Source organism: Onychostoma macrolepis, chromosome 12, assembly GCF_012432095.1.
Source record: "Onychostoma macrolepis isolate SWU-2019 chromosome 12, ASM1243209v1, whole genome shotgun sequence".
Lineage (NCBI taxonomy): Eukaryota > Metazoa > Chordata > Actinopteri > Cypriniformes > Cyprinidae > Onychostoma > Onychostoma macrolepis.
This window is the reverse complement of record NC_081166.1, coordinates 24,193,396-24,214,709: the sequence shown is the minus strand read 5'-3', so window position 1 is coordinate 24,214,709 and position 21,314 is coordinate 24,193,396. Positions and strand designations below refer to the sequence as shown.

The 21,314-nt window shown below is 36.5% G+C and overlaps 2 protein-coding genes across 5 annotated transcripts in view; both read right to left on the bottom strand.

Moving 5' to 3' along the window:
- Nucleotides 1-2,059: 2,059 nt before the first annotated feature.
- Nucleotides 2,060-4,918, bottom strand: LOC131551059 (cytochrome P450 26A1). Its single transcript, XM_058793672.1, has 7 exons — nt 4,613-4,918; nt 4,222-4,446; nt 3,537-3,818; nt 3,286-3,441; nt 3,065-3,199; nt 2,832-2,984; nt 2,060-2,713 (listed from the first exon to the last, which is right to left on the bottom strand). The coding sequence occupies exons 1-7, from the start codon at nt 4,799-4,801 to the stop codon at nt 2,375-2,377; spliced, it is 1,479 nt and encodes a 492-aa protein (XP_058649655.1). The 5' UTR covers nt 4,802-4,918; the 3' UTR covers nt 2,060-2,374.
- A 6,103-nt stretch (nt 4,919-11,021) lies between these two features.
- Nucleotides 11,022-21,314, bottom strand: part of exoc6 (exocyst complex component 6) — a 57,739-nt gene continuing 47,446 nt past the window's right edge. For all 4 annotated transcript variants that reach the window (XM_058792931.1, XM_058792933.1, XM_058792932.1 and 1 more), the window contains 3 exons: nt 18,519-18,592; nt 13,613-13,725; nt 11,022-12,527 (listed from right to left, as the gene is read on the bottom strand). In XM_058792931.1, coding sequence (XP_058648914.1) covers nt 12,395-12,527; nt 13,613-13,725; nt 18,519-18,592 — 320 coding nt within the window. In that variant the 3' untranslated portion in view covers nt 11,022-12,394. The remainder of the gene's footprint in view (nt 12,528-13,612; nt 13,726-18,518; nt 18,593-21,314) is intronic.

The following is a 21,314-nucleotide window of genomic DNA, read 5'->3' as shown; positions in this document are numbered from 1 at the left end:
AAAAAGAAACTTGTCAGCTGAAAATGCTTCTTTTGTCCTCTTCCCTTACGCTAAACAACAAGCAGTTCAGTGTCCGAGGGAAAACACCCTGCAATTACGCTGATTTACACTGTGTTCAGTTCAAGGGAGTGAATAAAAACAGGCCTCTTTCATTTGCTTGCTATAAATTCTGTATATACACACAAATTTAGAGAAAAAATGGCTCTGGGAATAAAAAGTTTTGTTGTCGCCCCTAGATGTCAAACAATAGGCCGGACAGACGTTCTTTACAAGGTGATAGGAGGAAAAGTTCAGCTGCATCTCTCCCAAGGCCTGGACCTGCAGCGATAGGGTGGATGAACATAAAGGTGTCAGGCCTGCGGCGGGACGCATGTAAATCAGCAACAGAGAAAAGCAGAGAAATGGCCGAGAGAGGCATCTGCCAGCATCTCACCGCCTTTTCTGTCTCTCATGCCGTGTCACACAAGGACAAGTCCCTTCCACATGACCCCTGTGCGCTGGGAGACGCGGCCCTGCCGGGGGTAATGCATTTGTGCAAATTTGCAACAGTATACGTGGGACGCCTATGGGGGTCGTTAGAACAACCATACGGCAGCGTAATGAGCTCGGACAACAATAAAGACAACTGTACTGTAACATTTGTCGTTTGCAAGTACTTTACAAAACATTATTACTCAAAACAGAGAAACAGCACCAGTAATAATAAAATAAACAGATAAATAACCTTCCTCCCACAGTAACACTTGAATGACTTATATGATGATTTCTATTTAACTACAAACATGTGGAAAGAAGTCTAAGAATTGTACGTTTTTATTTATATTTCTAAACTTATAGTAAAAATGTTAAGGCAATATAACGTTAAGTGTTTCAGAAGATAACCCTGTAAAGTCTGACATATGATTTTTTTATTTTTTTTATTTATGGAACAGTTTATTGAACCTTTATACATTTTGTTTTTAAATCATATGCTAATGTTAGCAAAATAATAATAAAAAGACTGACCAAAAAATAAATAAAAAAAGTTGCATATTTGATTTTGCTGAGTATCACATTTGATACATCAAATATATAGTGAGAATATAGAGCTCACACCTCACTTTTATTCAGAGGCCCTAACTGCAAAAATATGCAATTTTGTGCGGTTGTTGATATTTATACGGCCAAAAGGTTCTGGTAGCTTGTAATGATGACATGAGATCTTTATAATACATTACTTTCATGAAATGCATATAAATATCAGTTGCCACTCTATATCTCCCAGTAATCTTAGTAAAATTATTTTTAAATGTTTAGTTTCATGATCAAAGCTCTGTAGTTTTTAAAACATATAAAGCAATGCAATACAATGTTAATTGAGAGATGGACAAATAAACATTCCACAAAATTCTGATGTATTATATTTAATGCTCATATTTTAACATGACTTTTCTAAAAAAATAATGTATTGATAATCAAGTAAACCAAAGTTGCTTTGGTCCAGAAAATGTTCATCCTGAAATATTACTAATAATATATATTATTTTTATATGTGCTTTCTAAAAATCAGTATGTGTGCCATGACTTGAAGCTGGATTCTTTCACAGTTTTACTAAGACAACAGAAAGCATGTATTAGATACAAGTTATTTGCCAAAGTTTTAGTCATGTTGATAATTTAGAGGCCTTAGAAATTTCCATACCAAATATTATCCAGTAGACTTTATGGTTAAGTAAAATTACAAGCAGGGTGTGTTATTGTTTTAGATGTTCCACATCCATCTGCTTCCAGACACAGAGAGCTGTTTGGATGTTTAATCTAATTGGCAATGATTGTTTTCTGTGAGACAGTTTGACTCAAAACCATCATTCTTATCTGGACCCACATTTGGTCTGTTTCTTTAAGGGCTCCAGGTACTTTGCATTTCAGAATACTTTAGTTGCTAATAAGATCTCAGTGTTCCTGTCTGCCTAGAAGACCTTTTCAGATAACATAACGATTCCATTTTTACATGAGAAAGGATCAGGACATTGTCTAGAATGTTCAATCTTAAAATTTGCATGTGAATAAAACTCTACTATTAGCATCAACTTATTGCCAGTAATGAAAAGTCTTGTTTTATTAAATAAAACCCATATGATAAAGAGCAAGTTAAATAAGTTGCATACAGTACAAAAGCTATATATATATATATATATATATAACACAACTACATTATAAATATACATCACAGACACTCTGTAGAATTACAGTGATCCATGAAAAAGTAGTGCCCTCGTTTTTGCTTTCTTGTATAGACTTATATACACATCTTTTATATAAACAAAATATAAAATATCCAATACATCACAGCTCATCTAAAAAACATATGTACAAAGCTCACGTTAGTTCAGGACTAATTTCTGACGTAACTACTGAACTTGGTGGGGAGATTGTCCACTGGGTAAACAGTTGGCCCCGTTTTCATTGTCGGGGGTCCATTGGAAAGAATCCAGTTGCACTGCTGTGTGAGCTCAACTAAAAAGATCTTGAGTAACACTTTGGCGAATTCTTTGCCCACACACATCCTGGAACCGCCTCCGAAGGGGATGTAGTTAAACCTGGAGCCGTCCTCCAGGCCTTTGCTCATGAACCTCTCTGGTTGGAACTCATCTTTGTTAGGAAACACCTCAGCAACGTCATGCGTGTCACAAATGCTGTAGATGACATTCCATCCTTTAGGTATCTGGTAACCCTGAAGGAAAATGAAAGATAATGTGGTGTTAAAGAATGATTTTGTGTGACATACACCATGGGAGAACATTTAGAAGCGGTCTATAATATTAATGATCAAGCCTTAAAGTTCAACTTACATTCAGTTCAAAGGTTTTGAGTGCGACTCTGAAGCCTCCAGGGACAGGAGGGTTGATTCTGAGAGTTTCTTTAATCACACATCCAGTGTACTTCAGTTGTTCCAACAGCTCCATACTTAATGTCTTTCCAGGTGAATACATGCCCATTTCAACCTGCGAAGAAAAATGTGTCCATTAGCCCACACATTGGTTTAAATGTGCCATCAAATTGAGAAGAACTCAATGGATCATACCTTCTCCTGAATCTCTTCTCTAACTTTCTGCACCACTTCCGAATTCAGACCCAAGAACATCACCAGTGAGGTTGCAGTGCTGGCGGTGGTCTCGTGACCTCCAAACAGAAGCTCAGTAGCAGCTTCTTTCATTGCCTGAGGGAAACACACACTTTATTATTGATGTTCCCTGAATGGATGTTGATTACTAATATCTGATAAGTCTAATGAGAAGTAGTTACCTGCAAACTGAAGGGCTCATCACTTCTCCTGCTGTTCTCAATCAACAGCTGAAGAGCATCTTTGTGTTTTTGCTCATTTTCATTGTCATCATCTTGAATTTTCTTCCTGATGTTCTCCTCGATTTTGGAATGAATGAAATTGCGTGCTCTCAGACCCTGCCAAACAAATCACAGGTTGTTATTATTATTTTCTCAAGTTTATTTCACATACTGAAAATGCATCTTCAGGCTGTCATTCTAAGGTAACTTACCCTGTACAAGCCACTGAAGGGAACATCAATAGGCAGGGAGAACAAGTTTTTGATCATTTCCTCAAAAGCTTCCACCAGTTCCTGCTCATCTGTCTTGATTTGCTCAGGCTCGAAACCGAGAAGGATTCTCATGGCTATACGAAACATGAGTCGCTTCATCTCTGGGTAAACCAGCACACATGTATCTCTTTGCAGCCAGTCTTGGATGGCACTCTTCACCTCCTCCTGGATAACTGGAATGTAGTGCTCAAGAGCATCTCTTGAGAATGCTCTCATAATGGCCTAAGCAGAACATTATACAAAAAAAAAAAAAAAAAGTCAGTGCATCTTTTCAAACATTTTTCATTTTAATGCAAAGAATGAAGCTGGGGTTTATTGGACAGTGAAGATTGACACTGTAAACATGAGAAGATACTTGAGAAACCATCTGAGGTTCCTCAGAAAATCTGCAACTTCTAGGCTAACTTTTGAAGATGCCTCAAAAATTCCATTGTTCAATCAAAGAACATCTCAATTGCCTCAAAATATTTCACGTGTAATGGCTTTACAGGAGGAACCACTGACAAACTGACACGGTTCTTGCATAAGTTCCTCAGAGAACATTGTTATAATATTGGGAGAAATGTACAAAATTCACAACATTAATGTAACTTAATATACAAAACACAAAAAATAGCATCCTTACCTTTTTCTTGTTTTTGTGTTGAGTGCCATGAACATTGGAGAGCGTGTCAGAGCCCAGTATGGTTCTCACTGATGCTGGCCACTGAACAGAAACCAGCTTGTGTTCGCCCAACAGAATCTGCCTCACGTTATCGGCTCCCATCACCCTGACAGTCGGGTTACCAAAGAGGTGCGTTTTGTAGATGCATCCGTATTTCTGGCGCTTCATCCGGAGGAACTTCCTTCTCTGTGTGTAAGGAAAACGCGTTATTGGCACAAAGATTCCAAATGCACATTTTGCTCTGCATGCATCCGTTATTAAAACAACAAAACATTAGAGTGCATCGCATTTAGCTACCAGCTAAGCAAATTCAGCTGAACTTGTACAGATGGCAATAAAAGCGCACGCGTACCTGGAGGATCAGCTGGAGCGTTTCTCCAATGAAGGGTAAGCCCATGGTACCTGGCGGCAAGGGACTTCCACAGTTCGGATCGACCCGGCGAATCAATAACATCTCCCACAACTTAACCGCGGCGAGAAAGAGCAAAACGGGGAGCACGATGGTGCAGAGAAAGGTGACTATGAGCGTGTACAGCCCCATGCTGAAGCGCGCAAAGATCGCAAAAGAGCTTCTGGAGAGGAGACGCGTCTTTACGCACAGACTGAGGGCGTCCTCGCTTGTGCGCCCTTATATATCCATGGCGCGCAGGTCTCCTCCTGTTACCTTCCACAGATAAATTAGTTCACACAAAGTTCATCTTTAATTGTGGTGTCATCTCGCCCCGCCCACAGGGCAGAAGCTGCTCCAAACTCTGAACCATTTGTTATAGGCGCATTTTAATACCACCTCCTGTAGAAGGCAGACAATCCAGAGATTTCACTTTGAAAAGGTGTTAATTCCCCCGACACAAAAGGAAGCATCCGAGGCTCTTTTGTTGCCAATATTCCCGTCGTTTACACTCATTACTCTGGGCTTGTGTGCCATCAGAAATGCCGTAGAGGATTTAATTGAGGAGCTTAACTGTGAAGCTCTACTTTTACATTTTAAATCCCTTAAATGTCCCTCTTTTTGTCCTTCTTTGGGGTGGGGGGTCCTTAAAAGGCCATTACAGAGTTTAGAAAGCTTATCTACACATGTACATTTATATGGTATAGAATGGAAAATGGAAAAATTATTTTTAATATGAAAAATTAAGTATAATATTTCTTATTTATAATAGTTACTTTTTTATTGGGCTCTCTGTAGATTTTGAGTTTCTATTTATATAGAAACCTATAGATGATTTGCTATAAAAATACACAGAGTTGATTTGAGTCATTATTATCAGGATCTGTTTACAATATCAATATACATTACAGTATAATAGTGAACATCTGTGAACATTGTCTACAAAATGTCTGTGTGTATCAACCTAGACGTATTTAAGTTGTTGAGGTCAGTGATTGAAATAAGTTAGGACAGTTGTCAGGGCAGTGTTGCCGGATCTGATCTCACATTAGACTTTAACCTGGAACCGTGCCATAGCTGTTATGACCTGTTTTCATGTGGAGCAGAGTGTGCAGTAATATCATAAATATGATCATTGTCTCGCTGCGGGTTCAAACCCGGGTCAGCTTAAAAAGTGATGGAGCAGAGCTAGGTTACCGGTACATGAAGAGCAAACACCCACAGTCTGAATTACTGTTTTTACGACAGCCATAACGTGGAAAAAACAAGCTGGGAAGTCAGTCAGTTAAAGAGACAGGATGACTCCAAATTTTTCCCTCTCTTCATTCTTTGATGTGTGTCTGCCTGCATTTCACCTTTCATCCTGTGTGATGGGATGGGGAAAACTCACGCGTGACATATCTATGTTTGAGGGTATTTTAGGCATGTGTCTATGTAAGCAGCGCGTTCATATGTTAACCCATTACTCGACCATTGCCATATTTATTCTTCGACATGACCCGACCGTGCCAAATGCCCCAAGCGAACCTTCAAACTTGGCCTTATTTGTGAATTTTTGCAATTATGAGATTTGTTTTCCCTCGTCAGAGTCATAGCAGTGTGTGAAATGCTTTGATGAACCTAATAAACTCTTTCAACCTGAGCCAAAAGCAATGCAACCTGAAGTTCAAGGATATTTTACCGAAGAAAGCTTGTATAAATTCTTCCTATTTATAGCTCTCAAAATTGTGTTTCATTATTGGTATGCATTTTTTTCCTGATTATATCCAATATGTAAACTGTGATATTACCCAGTGCAGTGTTGTACTTTAATCCATTTAATCCACTGGCAACATTTGTGACCAAACTTTTCTGTTAAGCTGTTTATATATTTTACAAAAAGAAATGCCAACTGTAAATGAAATTGATTTTATATCAACATAAAGCTGCTTAAAGCCCTCTGAAAGATGTGATACAGGCTATGTCATCATGAATAAAATCATAAAACATATCAATACACATGCAATATACATACGATTTTTAAAAGCTCTATTAATAATGTATTGTTAAGTCTCATAGAAAACATGAACACAATGTATTTAAACTTTTCTTTGCAACTTTCTGTTGTGACTGAGCAATATTTATAAATTATTAACAGAAAAAACACTTTAAAAAGCAAACAATAATAATAATAATTATAAAAAAAATAATAATTGTAAATATAAATAGCCAATATTTGGAAATATGTGGAAAAGACTGCAGTTGGTTGCATAATGCAATGTACATGTTCATAGATCCAAAAACGTGATGATTTAGCTGGGCTGGGAATGCTGATTGCGGGATTAAAACGACTAGTCTTGACAATAAAACTGAACAACGAACTGAATTGAATCGTAAACGCCTAATTGTTCTATTCTTTATCATTTCAGTCCAAATCTTCCCGTTCATTTTGCACTGATTGTTATTTTCACCACAAAATTGAGCCAAATCATGCAGTAAGAGCATTCATTACTAAAAATACTCCAAAAGGGAGTTGCCTAAACGCAAAGCATCCACGCTGTCCGCTATTTATTTCTCACTTCGATGTTTATTTAGCGATTTTGGAGAGTCATCGCTGACCATACATGGCACGTATAAGCTGTAATACCCAGCGCTGAGTTTGTGTTGGTCTCAGTGCTCGTTCCCGGGCGCTGGTGACCCGCTGGTGACCCTGCAGCGCGGACCCTGACTTCTCTGTGAACTCTGGGCGCAAAGCTCGCCAAGTTCACTGTCCATCAAATAACGAGATACGCAGCCTGAGCAGCAGTAATTATCCACACTGCCATCTATTCTGCGCTGTCCATCACAAAAATCAAATCCAGGGCATCATTAAAGCCACTTACAGTAATGTTCTAATTGGGTCAAGAGATAAACAGCCTTTCACTGGTGTGCGAGAGAGAGAGTTTTAATTGGAGCCTTGGATGTAGATCGTCGCTTTTATCACAGTTTCATCATCATCATCTGCTTACATATAGATATAGCTACAAGGAAGAAGCTTGAAAATGGCCGTGAAAAGTAGTCCGCAAACTTTAGAATGATTTTAAGAGAAGTTCGAAGTTTTGAATTAATTTGTCAGCGGTTTTCAGGACGCAAGCTGAGGGTTACTTTCGCGCAGCCCAAACTGCCTTTTGTCGTGCACTGTTCAACGCCAACCATTTTGATAAACATGTCAATTTAAATGTTTAATATAGAGACAAATAACGCCGTTTTGTCGAGTTCAGAACGGAACAGAAGCGCTAAAGCAGCGTATTATTGTTATTGTTACCTCCTCAGGCGAACGCAGGCCTCTATTTAGTGCGCCCTTACTTGTAATCTAACTTTTTATGTTTGAATCCGTACATATATAATTATACTGAAGAAGTAGGCTACTTGAGGACTCAAGCCTTAATTAGGGGCGTCAGATCCCCCCCCCATCCCCACATAATTCGCACCAATGATGAAAAGGAATCGTTTTCGATTACCGTGTATAAAAATGTCTCTACCCTCTGGGTAAATTAGCTACTTTATATAGCCTACCCTGTGATCATATAAAACATATTCATTGTCAGCAGCTATTTCAGATATAACGCGCACATGTTTACCTCGGATAACGTGTAGCCTACGCAGCCTGCCGGAGCTACCGTTTCTGTTGTTGTTTACTCGCATAAAATGACTCACATTAGTGACACGTGGCACAGCTATAGGTAGTGAATTTGTCTTTGATTTATGAGTTTACATGACATATAGACCCGCGAACGCAGTTTGAACCGTGAGCACTGCAGGAGGGGGTCACGAGAGCACAGCCAAACAGTTCACTAAAGGGTCAGACTGAAGACTGACTTTAAGCTATATAACCTCCAGCCTCTGGAGCCTCGTTCCGTCTTTTATATGCATTTCAAAATACTGCTGCTATTAAAGGCCTTTTCCTTGCCAAACAAAACAAAACGATAAGATAGCGGAATATATAAAATGTTCCTGTGTCACTAATGGGTGAAAACAGTTTATATGGTCATTTGTGTTTTGCAGTAGCTTTTGAACTCTCCTTCTGTATTAAAAAAAGGTAGTAGTAGTATTTCAATAAAATTCTGACTACTTTAATGTTGTCATTACTGGTGATTTTATTTACTTTATATTCACTTATATTTATTTATATGTATCTTCTGAAGACATTCTGAAGCTGAATTTTGTCACAAGCTCTTAATGATATTTAAGCTGTTAAATTTCCATCAAAATTAATTACTGGTAAATAAAAGACTAATAGAATCCTAAAGAAAGTGAGGACATGGGAAATAATAATAATAATAAAAAAAAAAACTGAAAAAATAAACTAATTAAATTAAAACTATTCCCAACAAAACATCAAAACATGGTTTGTTTGAAAGAATAGAGTGAAGATACATTTGCATTTTTTTTAATACAAGGAAAAAGTTTTAGATTTTTTGACATTAGTGGAAGCTAGATTTATAGGAAAGCAGTTTACTGAGCTATTATATTCATAGGCACTAGTTTCAAACAACTGCAATGCCTCAAATACCTACAAATTCCAAATGCAAAGAAATTCAACAATCATATTAAAATAAATAGTAGCCAATGTAACAGTAAATCTGCATTTTATTTGAATGTTACAATAATTTCCTCCTCTTTGGTACTGTATTCATACAGAGCATTCAAGTGTAATATGTTTCTAAGTGCACGCTGGTTAAAAAAAAAAAATCAAACTAAACAGGTCTGAAAATATGAATAATGAATCTTATCTGCAAGGCTAGAGGATGAGAAATGAACATGGAGTCCATTGGCAGGGTGGAGGACGGTACTGCATCTTTGGGGTTGTCTTGGTAACCAGTTTCCATTCTGAGCTGGCGAGCAGTTCAACATCAAGACTGTTCATGATGATCTTGGCCACTCCTCATTTCATCTCCAAATGGGATGTAACTGAAACATTCTGGTTTGCTCTCGTTTCTTTCCGAGGCAAAACGGTCAGGATCAAATGATCAATCAGTCTCATGCATTTCACTGATGCTGTATAAAACTCTCCATCCCTTTGGGATCAGGAAACGCTGCAAAAAAACCCCAAATAGTGTAAAAAAGGTACAGCACGTATTTATTTATGCAGTAATGCAAATTTGAATTTCTGACATTGATGGAATTTCATCCTGAACTCCACTTAGATATTTCTGTCTTCACCAGATCTTGCAGATATGGAACAAACTTAAAAGTAAAGGTTCCACAATGATGACGTAGAAAAAACATGTTTAATGACATAGAAGAAATGTTTGATGTTTGAAGAAAAGTTCAATTTTTTTCACTATAAAAGAACCTTTTGTGGAATGCAAAGATTCCTTGGATGTTAAAGGTTCTTCATGGAACCATAGATGTCAATAAAAATACAATTTTTTAAGAGTGAATGTAGCTCTCCAAAGCTGCGTGACCGAATGCATTTGCCAAAATCTGTTCGCTCAGGATAGGTTCAGAATAAGAGAATAATCTGAGAATCGTGTTATGATTAAGAGATTGTTTTTAATTGGTGTAATGTCTCACTTTGCGTTTCTTCTTGTGAAGGTCCCCCAAGGAGTTGGTCCTTTATTTAATCTCAAGCTCTTCACTGACACAGTTGTCTGACGTAATCTTCAAAAAAAAAAAAAAAAAAAAAAATTACGCGAGAAAAAAAAAAAATCCAAATAGATATAATTAACATTTTTACTAGAACTGTTTTAGTATTTTTACTTATTTGATTTATTGTATTTTTAAGCAATCTTTAATTGGGTGTTATCAATTGTCTGCTTCAATTTGTTGTAACTTTCTTATTTATGGCAAAAAAACAAACAAAAAAAAAAAATATATATATATATATATAGCGACATAAATGGTACATGTGTGATGGACCAGTGCAGGGCCCAGCCCACCGGACCACCTCCATCGAGATTGAATTCATTCAGTGATGACAGACTGGACCTAGCGGATTGTTTGCCAATATATCCTTCTAAAGAACATCCCAAATGGAAAACTTGGGAAATGAAGTTTAGAAATATCAGCCATCATCGGTTCAAAAATAAGCATGACTTTAAATGCAGTAAAACAATTAATTGTACAATTAAAACAATTACATTGAATATTTAGTAATTAACATTAATATTTAATATTAAAATAACATATACTCAACAATAGAATAAGATAATTCCCCAGAAAGAAGTTTAACATGGCTGGGTATCTTAATTTCATTTAATTTGAAAAATGTGTATATATTATTTTAATTTAATAAAAAATGAAACAATCTGAAGGGGACTCTTTCCATTTTAATCTGAGGAGTTAATCTGTATGTATAGAGTAACAATGTTGTAAAGACATTAGAAGTCAAAAAAAAAACAATGGATCAAAATGTATTTTTGTGGTGAAATTTTATTAAAGCACACAAATAAAAATGGGCGGACCTTGAAAACAACTGAAGTCACTTGGGTTTGTGTAACTCCAGGTAATGCCAGTTTTTGGATATCATGATTCTGTTTGCCTCATTGAAATGTTGAATATCTGGGTGACACTTTACAGTAACTTTCATTATTAATTTGAACAAATTCCACAATGCATAACAGATCATTAGTTAATGTACATTCAAACACTTGTAATATCTGAATGTAAAGGAACTACTGATTTGTTAACCATGTCTTTTAAGTTATGAGAGTTATTTGAAAGTGAAACCAATGTTAGTGTTGTTACAACCATAAGACAACAGAAAACTGAAATATGGAAACACCCTCAGATGACAAATGTTTTACCTTTACATTCCATTTTTCTCCAATTTTAATAAAATATTATGGTATATACAGTGGTACTTTAAATACATGACCATACAGTTGCTTGTTAAAAGGCAAACTTAAATAATTTTCAGTGCAAAATGCCTGCTCAAAATAAATTTTAAGAAACAAAATAAATCCATGTGGATAAAGATATTAATCTGGAATTTTCAATGTCTGTAGCCGGACCAATTATTGCTTATTTATTTTCACCTAAAAATGAGATTCTAAAGCATCTGAACCCAAAGCTTTCATTTCACCCTGAGAAAATAAAAAATTAAATATAATTCTGTGGTGCATTTGTACATTGTTCAGTGAAATGCAGCTGACAATTTTAGATTCTTTTTAATAAAGAAGTGCTGTCTGTGCACACAAATTGGAACAAAGTCTGCCAACGTAAAAGAAAAACGATGCATTCTCATGCAAATGTTTAGCATTTTTAAGTTACCTAAACTTGAGTCGACTTCAACTCGAGGCAGACCGATGGGAAGCATGATTTCATAGCAGTGTTAAATATATTTAAAAATATTTACAATAAAAACTTCATCCATGTTACACCAGGGAGAATTTCATACAGGTTGCAATACGACCATCAGCATCACCAGTCACATACACGCCGCCGCTCTCTCAAGTGTAGTGTTAGGAGTCATTGCACTTTCACAACGTACAAAACATAATTCTCAACCTTTAAAAATACATTACAAAAAATTACTGCATAACTTCATCTGTTCACTTTTTTTCTCTTCATTTTTGCACTATATTTACATTATTAACCTACAGTGGCGAATATTTTGGCAGAAGACATGGAGGATGCAGTCAAAATATACCACAGTACTTGGAGAGTAGTTACCTTACAGCGAGTTATTGGATTTCGAAAAAAGGGCCAAAGCAAGAAGTATAACATAGCTTGTGAGTTACATTGTCAAACCCAGCCCGGTGTTTGGAGTTCATGTGGACGACTCTAGGAATGCTGGGACATTCCATTCACCAGACTTCTCAGCTGCTTCACCACTGTCTCGATCAATTTCTGCTTGTCACGGTCGTTCTTCCTGAACTGGGAGAAGATGTTGTTCTTTTTACTTGTGTCCTTCATTCTGGAAAAGCAAAATGAGGGGAAAATATTACAGTAGTCCAGAAAACAGCTATTATTATTATTATTATTGTTATAACAACTACAAAATAATACAATCATGTGAATTATTTCATGACCAAAAATGTTAAACAAATTAAAACTACAGTATATTATGAACCAGTGTTAATAAAGAAACACTGATATTCTATTAATTTTTGTTCATATTTTTGAATCAATTTTAATTTTAGCTTAAATTTTAGTACAATTTTTCAATTTCTTGTCATTTTTAGTCTATTTAGTTTTAGTTATTTTAGTACTTCAACTAAATAAAAACCAGAAAATTTGCCTTGGTAAGTTTAATTATTATTATTTTTTTATTTATCTTTTATCTTTGGACAAATCACAAACATATTTTGCAACCCTTTTGGTGATGCAAGTGACACAGAAATAACACGCTTCTCTTTTAAACTCATATGTAAAAATGACAACAATTCCAGTATAAATGCATATTTTTATGATAAATATGCTATATCAGATGATGACTCAATTGTGCATATGCATACTAAACCCATTTAAATACATTATCAAGGAGAGATTTTTCAGTGCAGTAAAAATCATGAATTAGTCATGATATAGTGATCCGTGACATATGTCTCATGATATGTAAATTATTCAAATTATATTATTATTCAGCCTCTCTGTACAGTATGCATGCTGCAATGGGTGTGGGATGAATAAATGATGATGAAATAAATTATTTTTGACATGTAGGAATGTAAGAGTCTATTCATGCAGCATATCACATTACTATGGAGAGAGAGAAATCCATGTTGGATCTACGTACCCTCTGTTGACTCTGGCATTGGCAAGTAAGAAAAAAGAAAGAGGACGAAGATTATATATTAGGTTAAAAAACAAAGCAGGGCTCCACTGTTCAAATCACTTATATTTGAGATTCTGTTCTGAAACTAGTGAGCCGCCAGCTGCCTTCTAAACCATCATGAATCATCATTAGAAAAGTAACTGTTGTAAAGCAGTCTAAGAAGCTTGAGTTTGATATTAGCATTTCTTCACTGAGCTGAAGGAAAGAGTAAAAACACTACATACTTTTCCAAAAGTGCAAGCGCAGTGGAGGGGTTCACCCGCAGGTACTTTGAGGTGGGCTGTCCGTAGTCTGCCAGGTACGTGGACCAATCCCACACCATGAACAGATCTAGAAGCTGAATGAATTACAAAAAAAAACAAAAAAACACAGTGTCAAAACCAGAACTTTAGAACTTATACCCCCAGCTTCACAGACAAGGCTTAAGCCTATCGCCAGACTAAAATCTAAGTCTGAGCTGTTTCAACTGAAAGAAACTTGCTCTGACTGATCTTAAAATATATGAATGCCTTTATTTTGTCACCAGTAATGTTTTTTCTAAGGCACGTTTTTAAAAATGACTTAAATGTCCTAATTGAACTATGACCTAATCTTGGCTTCGTCTAAGCCCTGTCTGTGCCAAAACGAACTAGAACCAACAGAATAGGTTGTAACACACTGAAAAGAATAAAATGAATGGAATTGCCATTTGTTTTGATTTAGCATACACTTTTATGCAAATTAAGAAAAACATGAACACCACAATATAACAATTAGGGCTGCCACGCTTCTTGAACAAAAGAATTTCCAAGGAATGTATGCAAAGATTCTTAAATATAATTTTACAGAGAATGCATACATAATTCAAGCCATAGAAATATATCACAGCTGAGAATAAAGTGTAAAAAAAAAAAAAAAAAACATTAAAAAATATTTTATTCTCATGACTTTAATAGGCCTGGTCAGGATTATTCTACTTAAAGTATAATAAAACTAAAACCATAAAACTTTTTCATTCATTCAAATAAAATACATTTGAACTAAAATAAAATAAATATGCATTTTTCCCCAAAATTTATTTTAGCTAGTGGCCTAGTGGCTAGTTCTCATTTTTTTAAGTTAAATTTGATGTAAAAAAATAAATAAAATAAAACTGAAATAAAAATTAATCTTTAATATATATATATACACACACACACACACAAAATATTAATAAAAACTATAATAGTATGTCAATGATACTAAAATAACACTGTTCTTGAAATTCCCAGATAGTTTTTTAAACTTTTTCTATATAAGAACCGTAATCATAAGAAACAAACAATATTCAAGGTCCAAAAAAAAGAAAGTTGCAAGTTGCAAGAGAAGTGTGTGAGGTCAAACACTGATGGCGGGGGTTAGTACTAGGGCACTTGTTGGAGAGCTGGGAGCACTTTAAATGCAAAAAGAAGAGAAATCCCTTCGTGACCTCCGGATAACCCACAGAGGAGCTAATCCTGGCTCCACGGTGCTCTGGTCAGTGGGCTCCCTGCCACTTTGCAACTCGGATTCAAAGCAAGGCTCTGGACACATTGAACTTAATTTGCTGGAGAAGGACCAGATCACTCACCTCTATATATGCAAATCAATATCAATCAATGGGGGACAATTCCTGGATGGCTCGTTCATTATGGAGGGCCGGGAGAGGAGGGTTCAGGGGGCTAATAGCACTTCACACCTACTATGTGGTCCGTATTGAGGAGGTCTGTTTTTCAGACCGCTATTTAGTGCTGTTTGCTGCTCCTGCTGGGCTGTGACAATATTGCTGCTAAACACACCAAGACCCTGCGGAGCATCATGGGCAACAAGATTGTGCTTGTATGTGTCAATATTTGCAGACCTTGGGCCAGGGTGATACAGCTAAATCAATTATCCAAAACAGATTTAAATGCCATTCAGAGTATACATGATATAAGGTCATGCATTTCCTGGATACCCAACGAATGACTAGTTTGGACTGTTATGAATTAAATCTTGATGAATATTCGATAAATGGTGGGATCCTAAAGTCCCAGACCACCCTGAAAATATATAGCAATATCTTAGATTCTGCACTATAAATAAGTCACTATTTAGACATTCTATACATTATTTGTGTGCTTTTATTTAGGATTATTATAATCCCAGTAAAGTGCATTTCTCCCACAGGGCAGTCTATGTGCACTAGTCACTGGAGCACTAATCATGACCTTTCAGAGATCTCACCACTACAGACTCACAAGCCCAACATGACCCGACAAAGTTCACAGTGAGTAATCTACAGAAAACGTTCACCTCTGAATGTTTTAGTCAAAGATGAGTTGAAGGTTCATTTGAAGGGGACGTATTATCAACTGCAATGAGCATTTATTCAGAGCTGCATTTTTCTGGACAATGAGGGGTTTTCATTTTCAATTAGGATGAGAGCATTACATTGACATTAAATACACCCTAATATATACTATAATACACCTTGTTTATATACAGTATATACACCACTTTTCAAAAGTTTGGGATTTTCCAGAAAGGAGGCATTAAATTGACCAAAAGTGTAAAAAAAAAAAAAAATTGCTGTTCAATCGAATGCTCTATTCAAGGAATCTTGAAAAATGTTTTACGGTTTTCACAAAAACATTAAGCAGAACAACTGTTTTTAACACTGATGCTCATAAGAAATGTTTCTTGAGGACCAAATCAGCAAATTAGAATGATTTCTGAAGGATCATGAAGACTGGAGTAATGATGCTGAAACAGTTCTATTAAACTGTAATACATTTTCACAATATTATGGTTTTTATTGTTTTTTTAAGAAAATAAATGCAGCCATGGTGAGCATAAGAGACTTCTTTCAAAAACATAAAAAAAAAAAAAAAGTTAAACAAAATCGCCGATCCCAAAGTTTAGAACAGTAGTGTTAATGGTGAAGCATTCACGTAGCTCAGAATATGCAGTGTGACACTAATAACACAGGGTCGTTGTTTGATTCTTAGGGAATGCAGGAAATGGTAAGTCAGCAAGTAAGTAAATGTAAGAAACGAAGAAAGAAAAAGAAAACTGAACAGCTATATTAATGCTATACATAAGAGAGAATATAAGCATTTTTGATTATTGCCTCAGTTCACAACAGACTGTAAACAGCGATGTTTTAAATGATAATTGTTGCAAAAAGTAGTTAATTACTGGAAAAGCTGTATTACTGTGAACAACTGATCTATTCTCACGCTACTGAAAAAAGGAGTCAAGTTAGCAGCATCGCTACTTTTAGATACTTATTCGCGATGCTGGTGAAAGTGAAGAATGCAGGAAAACTTGGCTTGTTCAGAAATGTGCCTTCAGACATTTCAGTCTCTTTTAAGTGATGTTAGCAAGTGAATTTTTACCAGTATTAGTACAAGCATCTGCAGCCCTGCACAGTATCACCTTACAGACAACAAGAACTTAAAACGTTTAAAACACAACAGAGTAAACAAGAGCCGCTCCATTAGCCGCTGCGAGATTGGCAGGGAGATTGTGACCTCTCTATTTGGTGTCGGTACATGCTCAAAAAAAAAAAAAAAAAAAAAAAAGCGGGAGCCTGGCATCAATTTCATGTCTGACTGCGATAAGAGCTCTAGGGCAGATCTGCGTCATAATGCATGATGGGAAGGTTATCTACACGGGGGGCGGGGCGGTTGGGGTGAATAGGTAAATTCTGACGGCCGGCACTACACTCTCCTTATCTCTGACCTTGTCCGAGCTCACTCTGCCTGACTTGGAGCCAGAGCTCGCTGAGAGCACTTGAGAGAAGCTGTCAGCAAATCCTCCAAGAAACCAGGCGAGGATCAAAGCGGCGTCATGCTAATGGTAATCGAGAGGTCTTGGTGAGCAGCCGCAGTCGTGACATGCTGAAAGACGCCACCCCGACCGGTGTGTGCCACGCGGATCAAGCCAGAGCTTTCCCATGAACAGGTGGTGTATGTGATTCAGCATGTGGTTTGAAATTGCACCCAAAATTACACCCAAAAATAAAATTCTGTCATCATTTACTCACCCTCATGTCATTTCAAACTTTAGCACTATCACCACTATAGAGGTTCACCCAACTATGATGACTTTCGCTTCGGAGAACCTTGTGAAAATGGTCCATATAGTGGCCGCTCTTTATAATGGATGTAAATAAGGACTCAGGCTGTCGAGATCCTAAAAAGCACCAAAAAGTATCATCAATGTGTTGTATATAAATTGTTTACAAGTCCTCTTAAGTCATACAATAGCATTATGTGAGGAACAGACCCAAATGGGAATCAAAATGGACTTATCTTGTAATCAAACATCATTGAAAACCTGACGTTAATGGCATTTAATTCAATCAAATGGTCTACTTTTATGATTCTTTTAAAGGTATTTTGAGAAAATATTTCATGCTTTAAAGTGGAAGTCAATGATCACCAAACTGACTGGTTACCATAATTCTTTGTTTTGTGTTCTCCAGAAGAAAGAAAGTCATAGGTCTAAAACGACATGAGGATTTTCAGTTTTGGGTGAACTATCCCTTTAAGGGCTTGAAAGTCTCAGTCCCCTTCAATTTTTTATTACATGGAATAGAGCAGTCAGGATGTCTTGAAAAACACAGCTCGAGTTCTACACAACTACAATCGGGACAAGAGGGTGGGACATTTATGACAGAAATACATCCCCCTTCAACAGCATCCTAAAAACCGACGGAATACTTCAGCATGTGTGATTTGAAGACACATTCAGCTTTCTGCTGAACATAAATAGAGGTATTAGAAACCAAAGGGATTTTAAACTGAGTGCTATTAACTCCACGCCCTAATAATACTTCCTTATATGACATACCTTTGTAGAAGAAACCTCGACATGACCCCAGTTTTGCACCTTAAGCACCTCAGGCCCAGATTAAAAGTTCAAACTCCAAGCAGCACTAAAAAAACAGGACCAAATGAAGAAAGAGCTCCTGATAGCATAATGAACCCCACTGCGACTAAGTGATTTCCCCTCCTGAAGGTAAGCGTGTTCAGGTTGGGATAATCCATTAGTGCCTGTTAATGCTATATGTTCTCCACCCTTCCCCTCAGCTCACTCACTGGGACTGTGGATCAAGAACGGTCTTGTCTGCAGAGAGGTCTGTACCTGTCGGAGGTCGATGAAGGCCAACTGCAGCGTGTCCCCCTGGAATCCTGGCACGGGCTCTGAACTGGCAAACACTGTGAAAGGAACAGGAAAATAATATAAAAAAATATTAGTTGGTGTGCGTTGTGTAAAGACATCAAATTAAAGCCCTGAACAATATTTACAAAGCATTTTTGTTACCCTGAAACATTACCCAAAACTTGATAAAGCCAACATATTGATCCACTATTTATTATTATTATTATTACATTTCTGAGACTAAAATTCTTAAAGCTAAGTTGTCCTAAAATGTTTAAGCAACATCCACCAAACTTGTTTCAGACTTTCAAACTATTCCGACTTGTGTTGCTGTTTATATTTGTAACTTGACTTACAGTTTTCCAAGACCGGATGATCAAAACTAACCATCCAATTAACTAACTAACCAACTAACTAACTAACTAATTAACTAAATCTCTATCTGTCTCCTTCCGTAGGTCACCACAGGAGAATTTTCTAAAAGCAGATGATCATAACTAACTCAATCTATGGTACTCTGTAACTAGATGATCATAACTCAGTAACTAAGTCACTATGGTTTTCTAAAACTAACTATACTTTCTAATAACTAACTCTCTTTATCTATGGGTTTCTAAAACTAGATGATCACAAGTAACTAACTCATTCACTCAATCTATGGTTTTCAAAAACTACTGTAGATGATCATAACTTACTTAATCTTATGGTTTTCTAAAACCAGATGATCATATGTATCAGACTGATATTAGTGATAAAACTAGCTCAGCTATGTTGAAGATCAGTCAAGTTATTCAGATTATCTATCATTTTGTACAAATGTTTTTTTTGCATAGTTGAGCTGCAGTCTTCAAGTATGCATGATGTACAATTAAATATTTTAAGGACTAAATTCATGCTGCAAGTCACCTCTGTCATTTAGAGCAAGTGCACTGAGGCCACTTGTGGTCCCAGTAATGTGTATGTATGCTCGAGGCCAAACTACAAAAACAGGACTGGTAAGATTTCAGTTGGAGTGTTTTAAACATTAAAAAAAAAAACAGATTACTGTTCCAGACTGAATGAAAGTGCATGTATGACCTTGATTACGTCCCAAATGCCATGTGACCTCACTTTTCCTACACCTCCCTGTCAACTATCCACTGACACACTATAAATTACAAGCAATTATTCAGACAAATCAGACTGTAAACTCACAACTTGGGATAAGTATTACTATGGGTGCATCTAAACAGTCTGTGTTTTGACTAGCGTAAGATAAACTGCCGCTAATGGGACAAACAATTCAGACCTTAGAAAAAGGTCAGACATTCCCTGCCGTACCTGTGCGGTTGAACCCTCACAAACTCTAGACATCTGTGACCTGAGGCAACAGATACGAGCATGCAGACACACAGCCTTTCACTTCTGCTGACAGTGATGTAGCGTGACTGAAACCTTAAATGGCTGAGGAGTAGAAGATGTGATGCTAGAACCAAAGAACTGTCCATATATTAACATTATTGATGTACGCTGTGCTCTGACATCTCTACTGTGCCATTCAAAAACTGAAGGGGCTTATGGACTTCCCCAGGGAGATATCAGAGGTGAAACCTCAATGAGACCGGTTTTCGCATTTCACAATATCATAGACACTCGAGGATCTTTTGACTTGAGAAAGAAACATTTAAAGGTCAGCTCCATAAATGGTTGGGACTGTTTTCATAATTCTGAAGTCCAATGAATTTCAGATCAGGATGAAGTCATTAAGCCCAGAAATGTGCTCCGTTCCTTAAAAATGTGTCATATGCCATTTTAGACATATGCCTAAAAGCACTAATCACAATGTCTAAAGCAAAAGCAAATCCACAAAACAGCTATAAGTGTGCTCAAAAGTTTGCAAAGAAATAACACATTTAGCAGTGTTTTTTTTCCTTCTTTAGCTTAAAAAAAACCCTCATATAATACTTGAGCTATAATTATCACACACTAAAGCTATCAATAAGCCTGTTTACTGTGATATTCATTTATACACTTTTGATGTACTTGGTAAAACTGAAGTATCGAAGATGATCAAGGATAGAAATGGACCCAAAAATGTAAATATTTGAAGTCAGAGCATCCACGTGAATTACAATTTAAAATAACCGTCTTCTATTTGAATATATATATATATATATATATATATATATATATATTTTTTTTTTTTTGTATTCCACAGACAAGTTTTGTTACTTGGCTTCGAAACAGCATTTCCATTTTCAGTAGAACTATGAATGATATCCTCATATGGGTGGGTAATGCATGCAAATGCAGCACATGTAAGATGAATGAACGTACAAATGGGTAAGCGAGTAATGTTGCTCTAAACTGTTCCATATCAGCTCATATCAGAACAGGTGTGGATTTACAAGAGCAGGTGGAGTGCAGGTAATCAGGAATTTTTCTTGAAAGAGTGTAACTCAGATAACTGCTTCTGAGAAGAGCTGATAATATCAATAATACCTGCTGCATGAATGCATCTACCACCATGCTGTGCTTCACAAAGCATAAGACTGACACGCCTGTCTGTTAGTGTATTAGTCATATTCCGCTTTGAAAATGGTTTATGGCAATGCTCAAACTTTCAAAATGGATGTATTTTGTAAAAGGTCTGGTTTATTAATTAATGATTTACGGCAGATAAGATGCATTCAATAAATGATTACTATTATTTTAATATGGCTTAAAATAAAGCATATGGACCACTTTTATAGTGTACAGGGACTACACTATAAAATCATCAATTTTAATGGTGAAGAC

Excerpts from the sequence above, each read along its gene's own strand:
- LOC131551059 (XM_058793672.1), bottom strand. The coding sequence starts at position 4,801 with ATGGGGCTGTACACGCTCATAGTCACCTTTCTCTGCACCATCGTGCTC. Across the intron at positions 3,442-3,536 it reads CCTTCAGTGGCTTGTACAGG|GGTCTGAGAGCACGCAATTT; the intron begins GTAAGTTACCTT and ends TTTGTTTGGCAG. Across the intron at positions 2,714-2,831 it reads TCAAAACCTTTGAACTGAAT|GGTTACCAGATACCTAAAGG; the intron begins GTAAGTTGAACT and ends ATTTTCCTTCAG.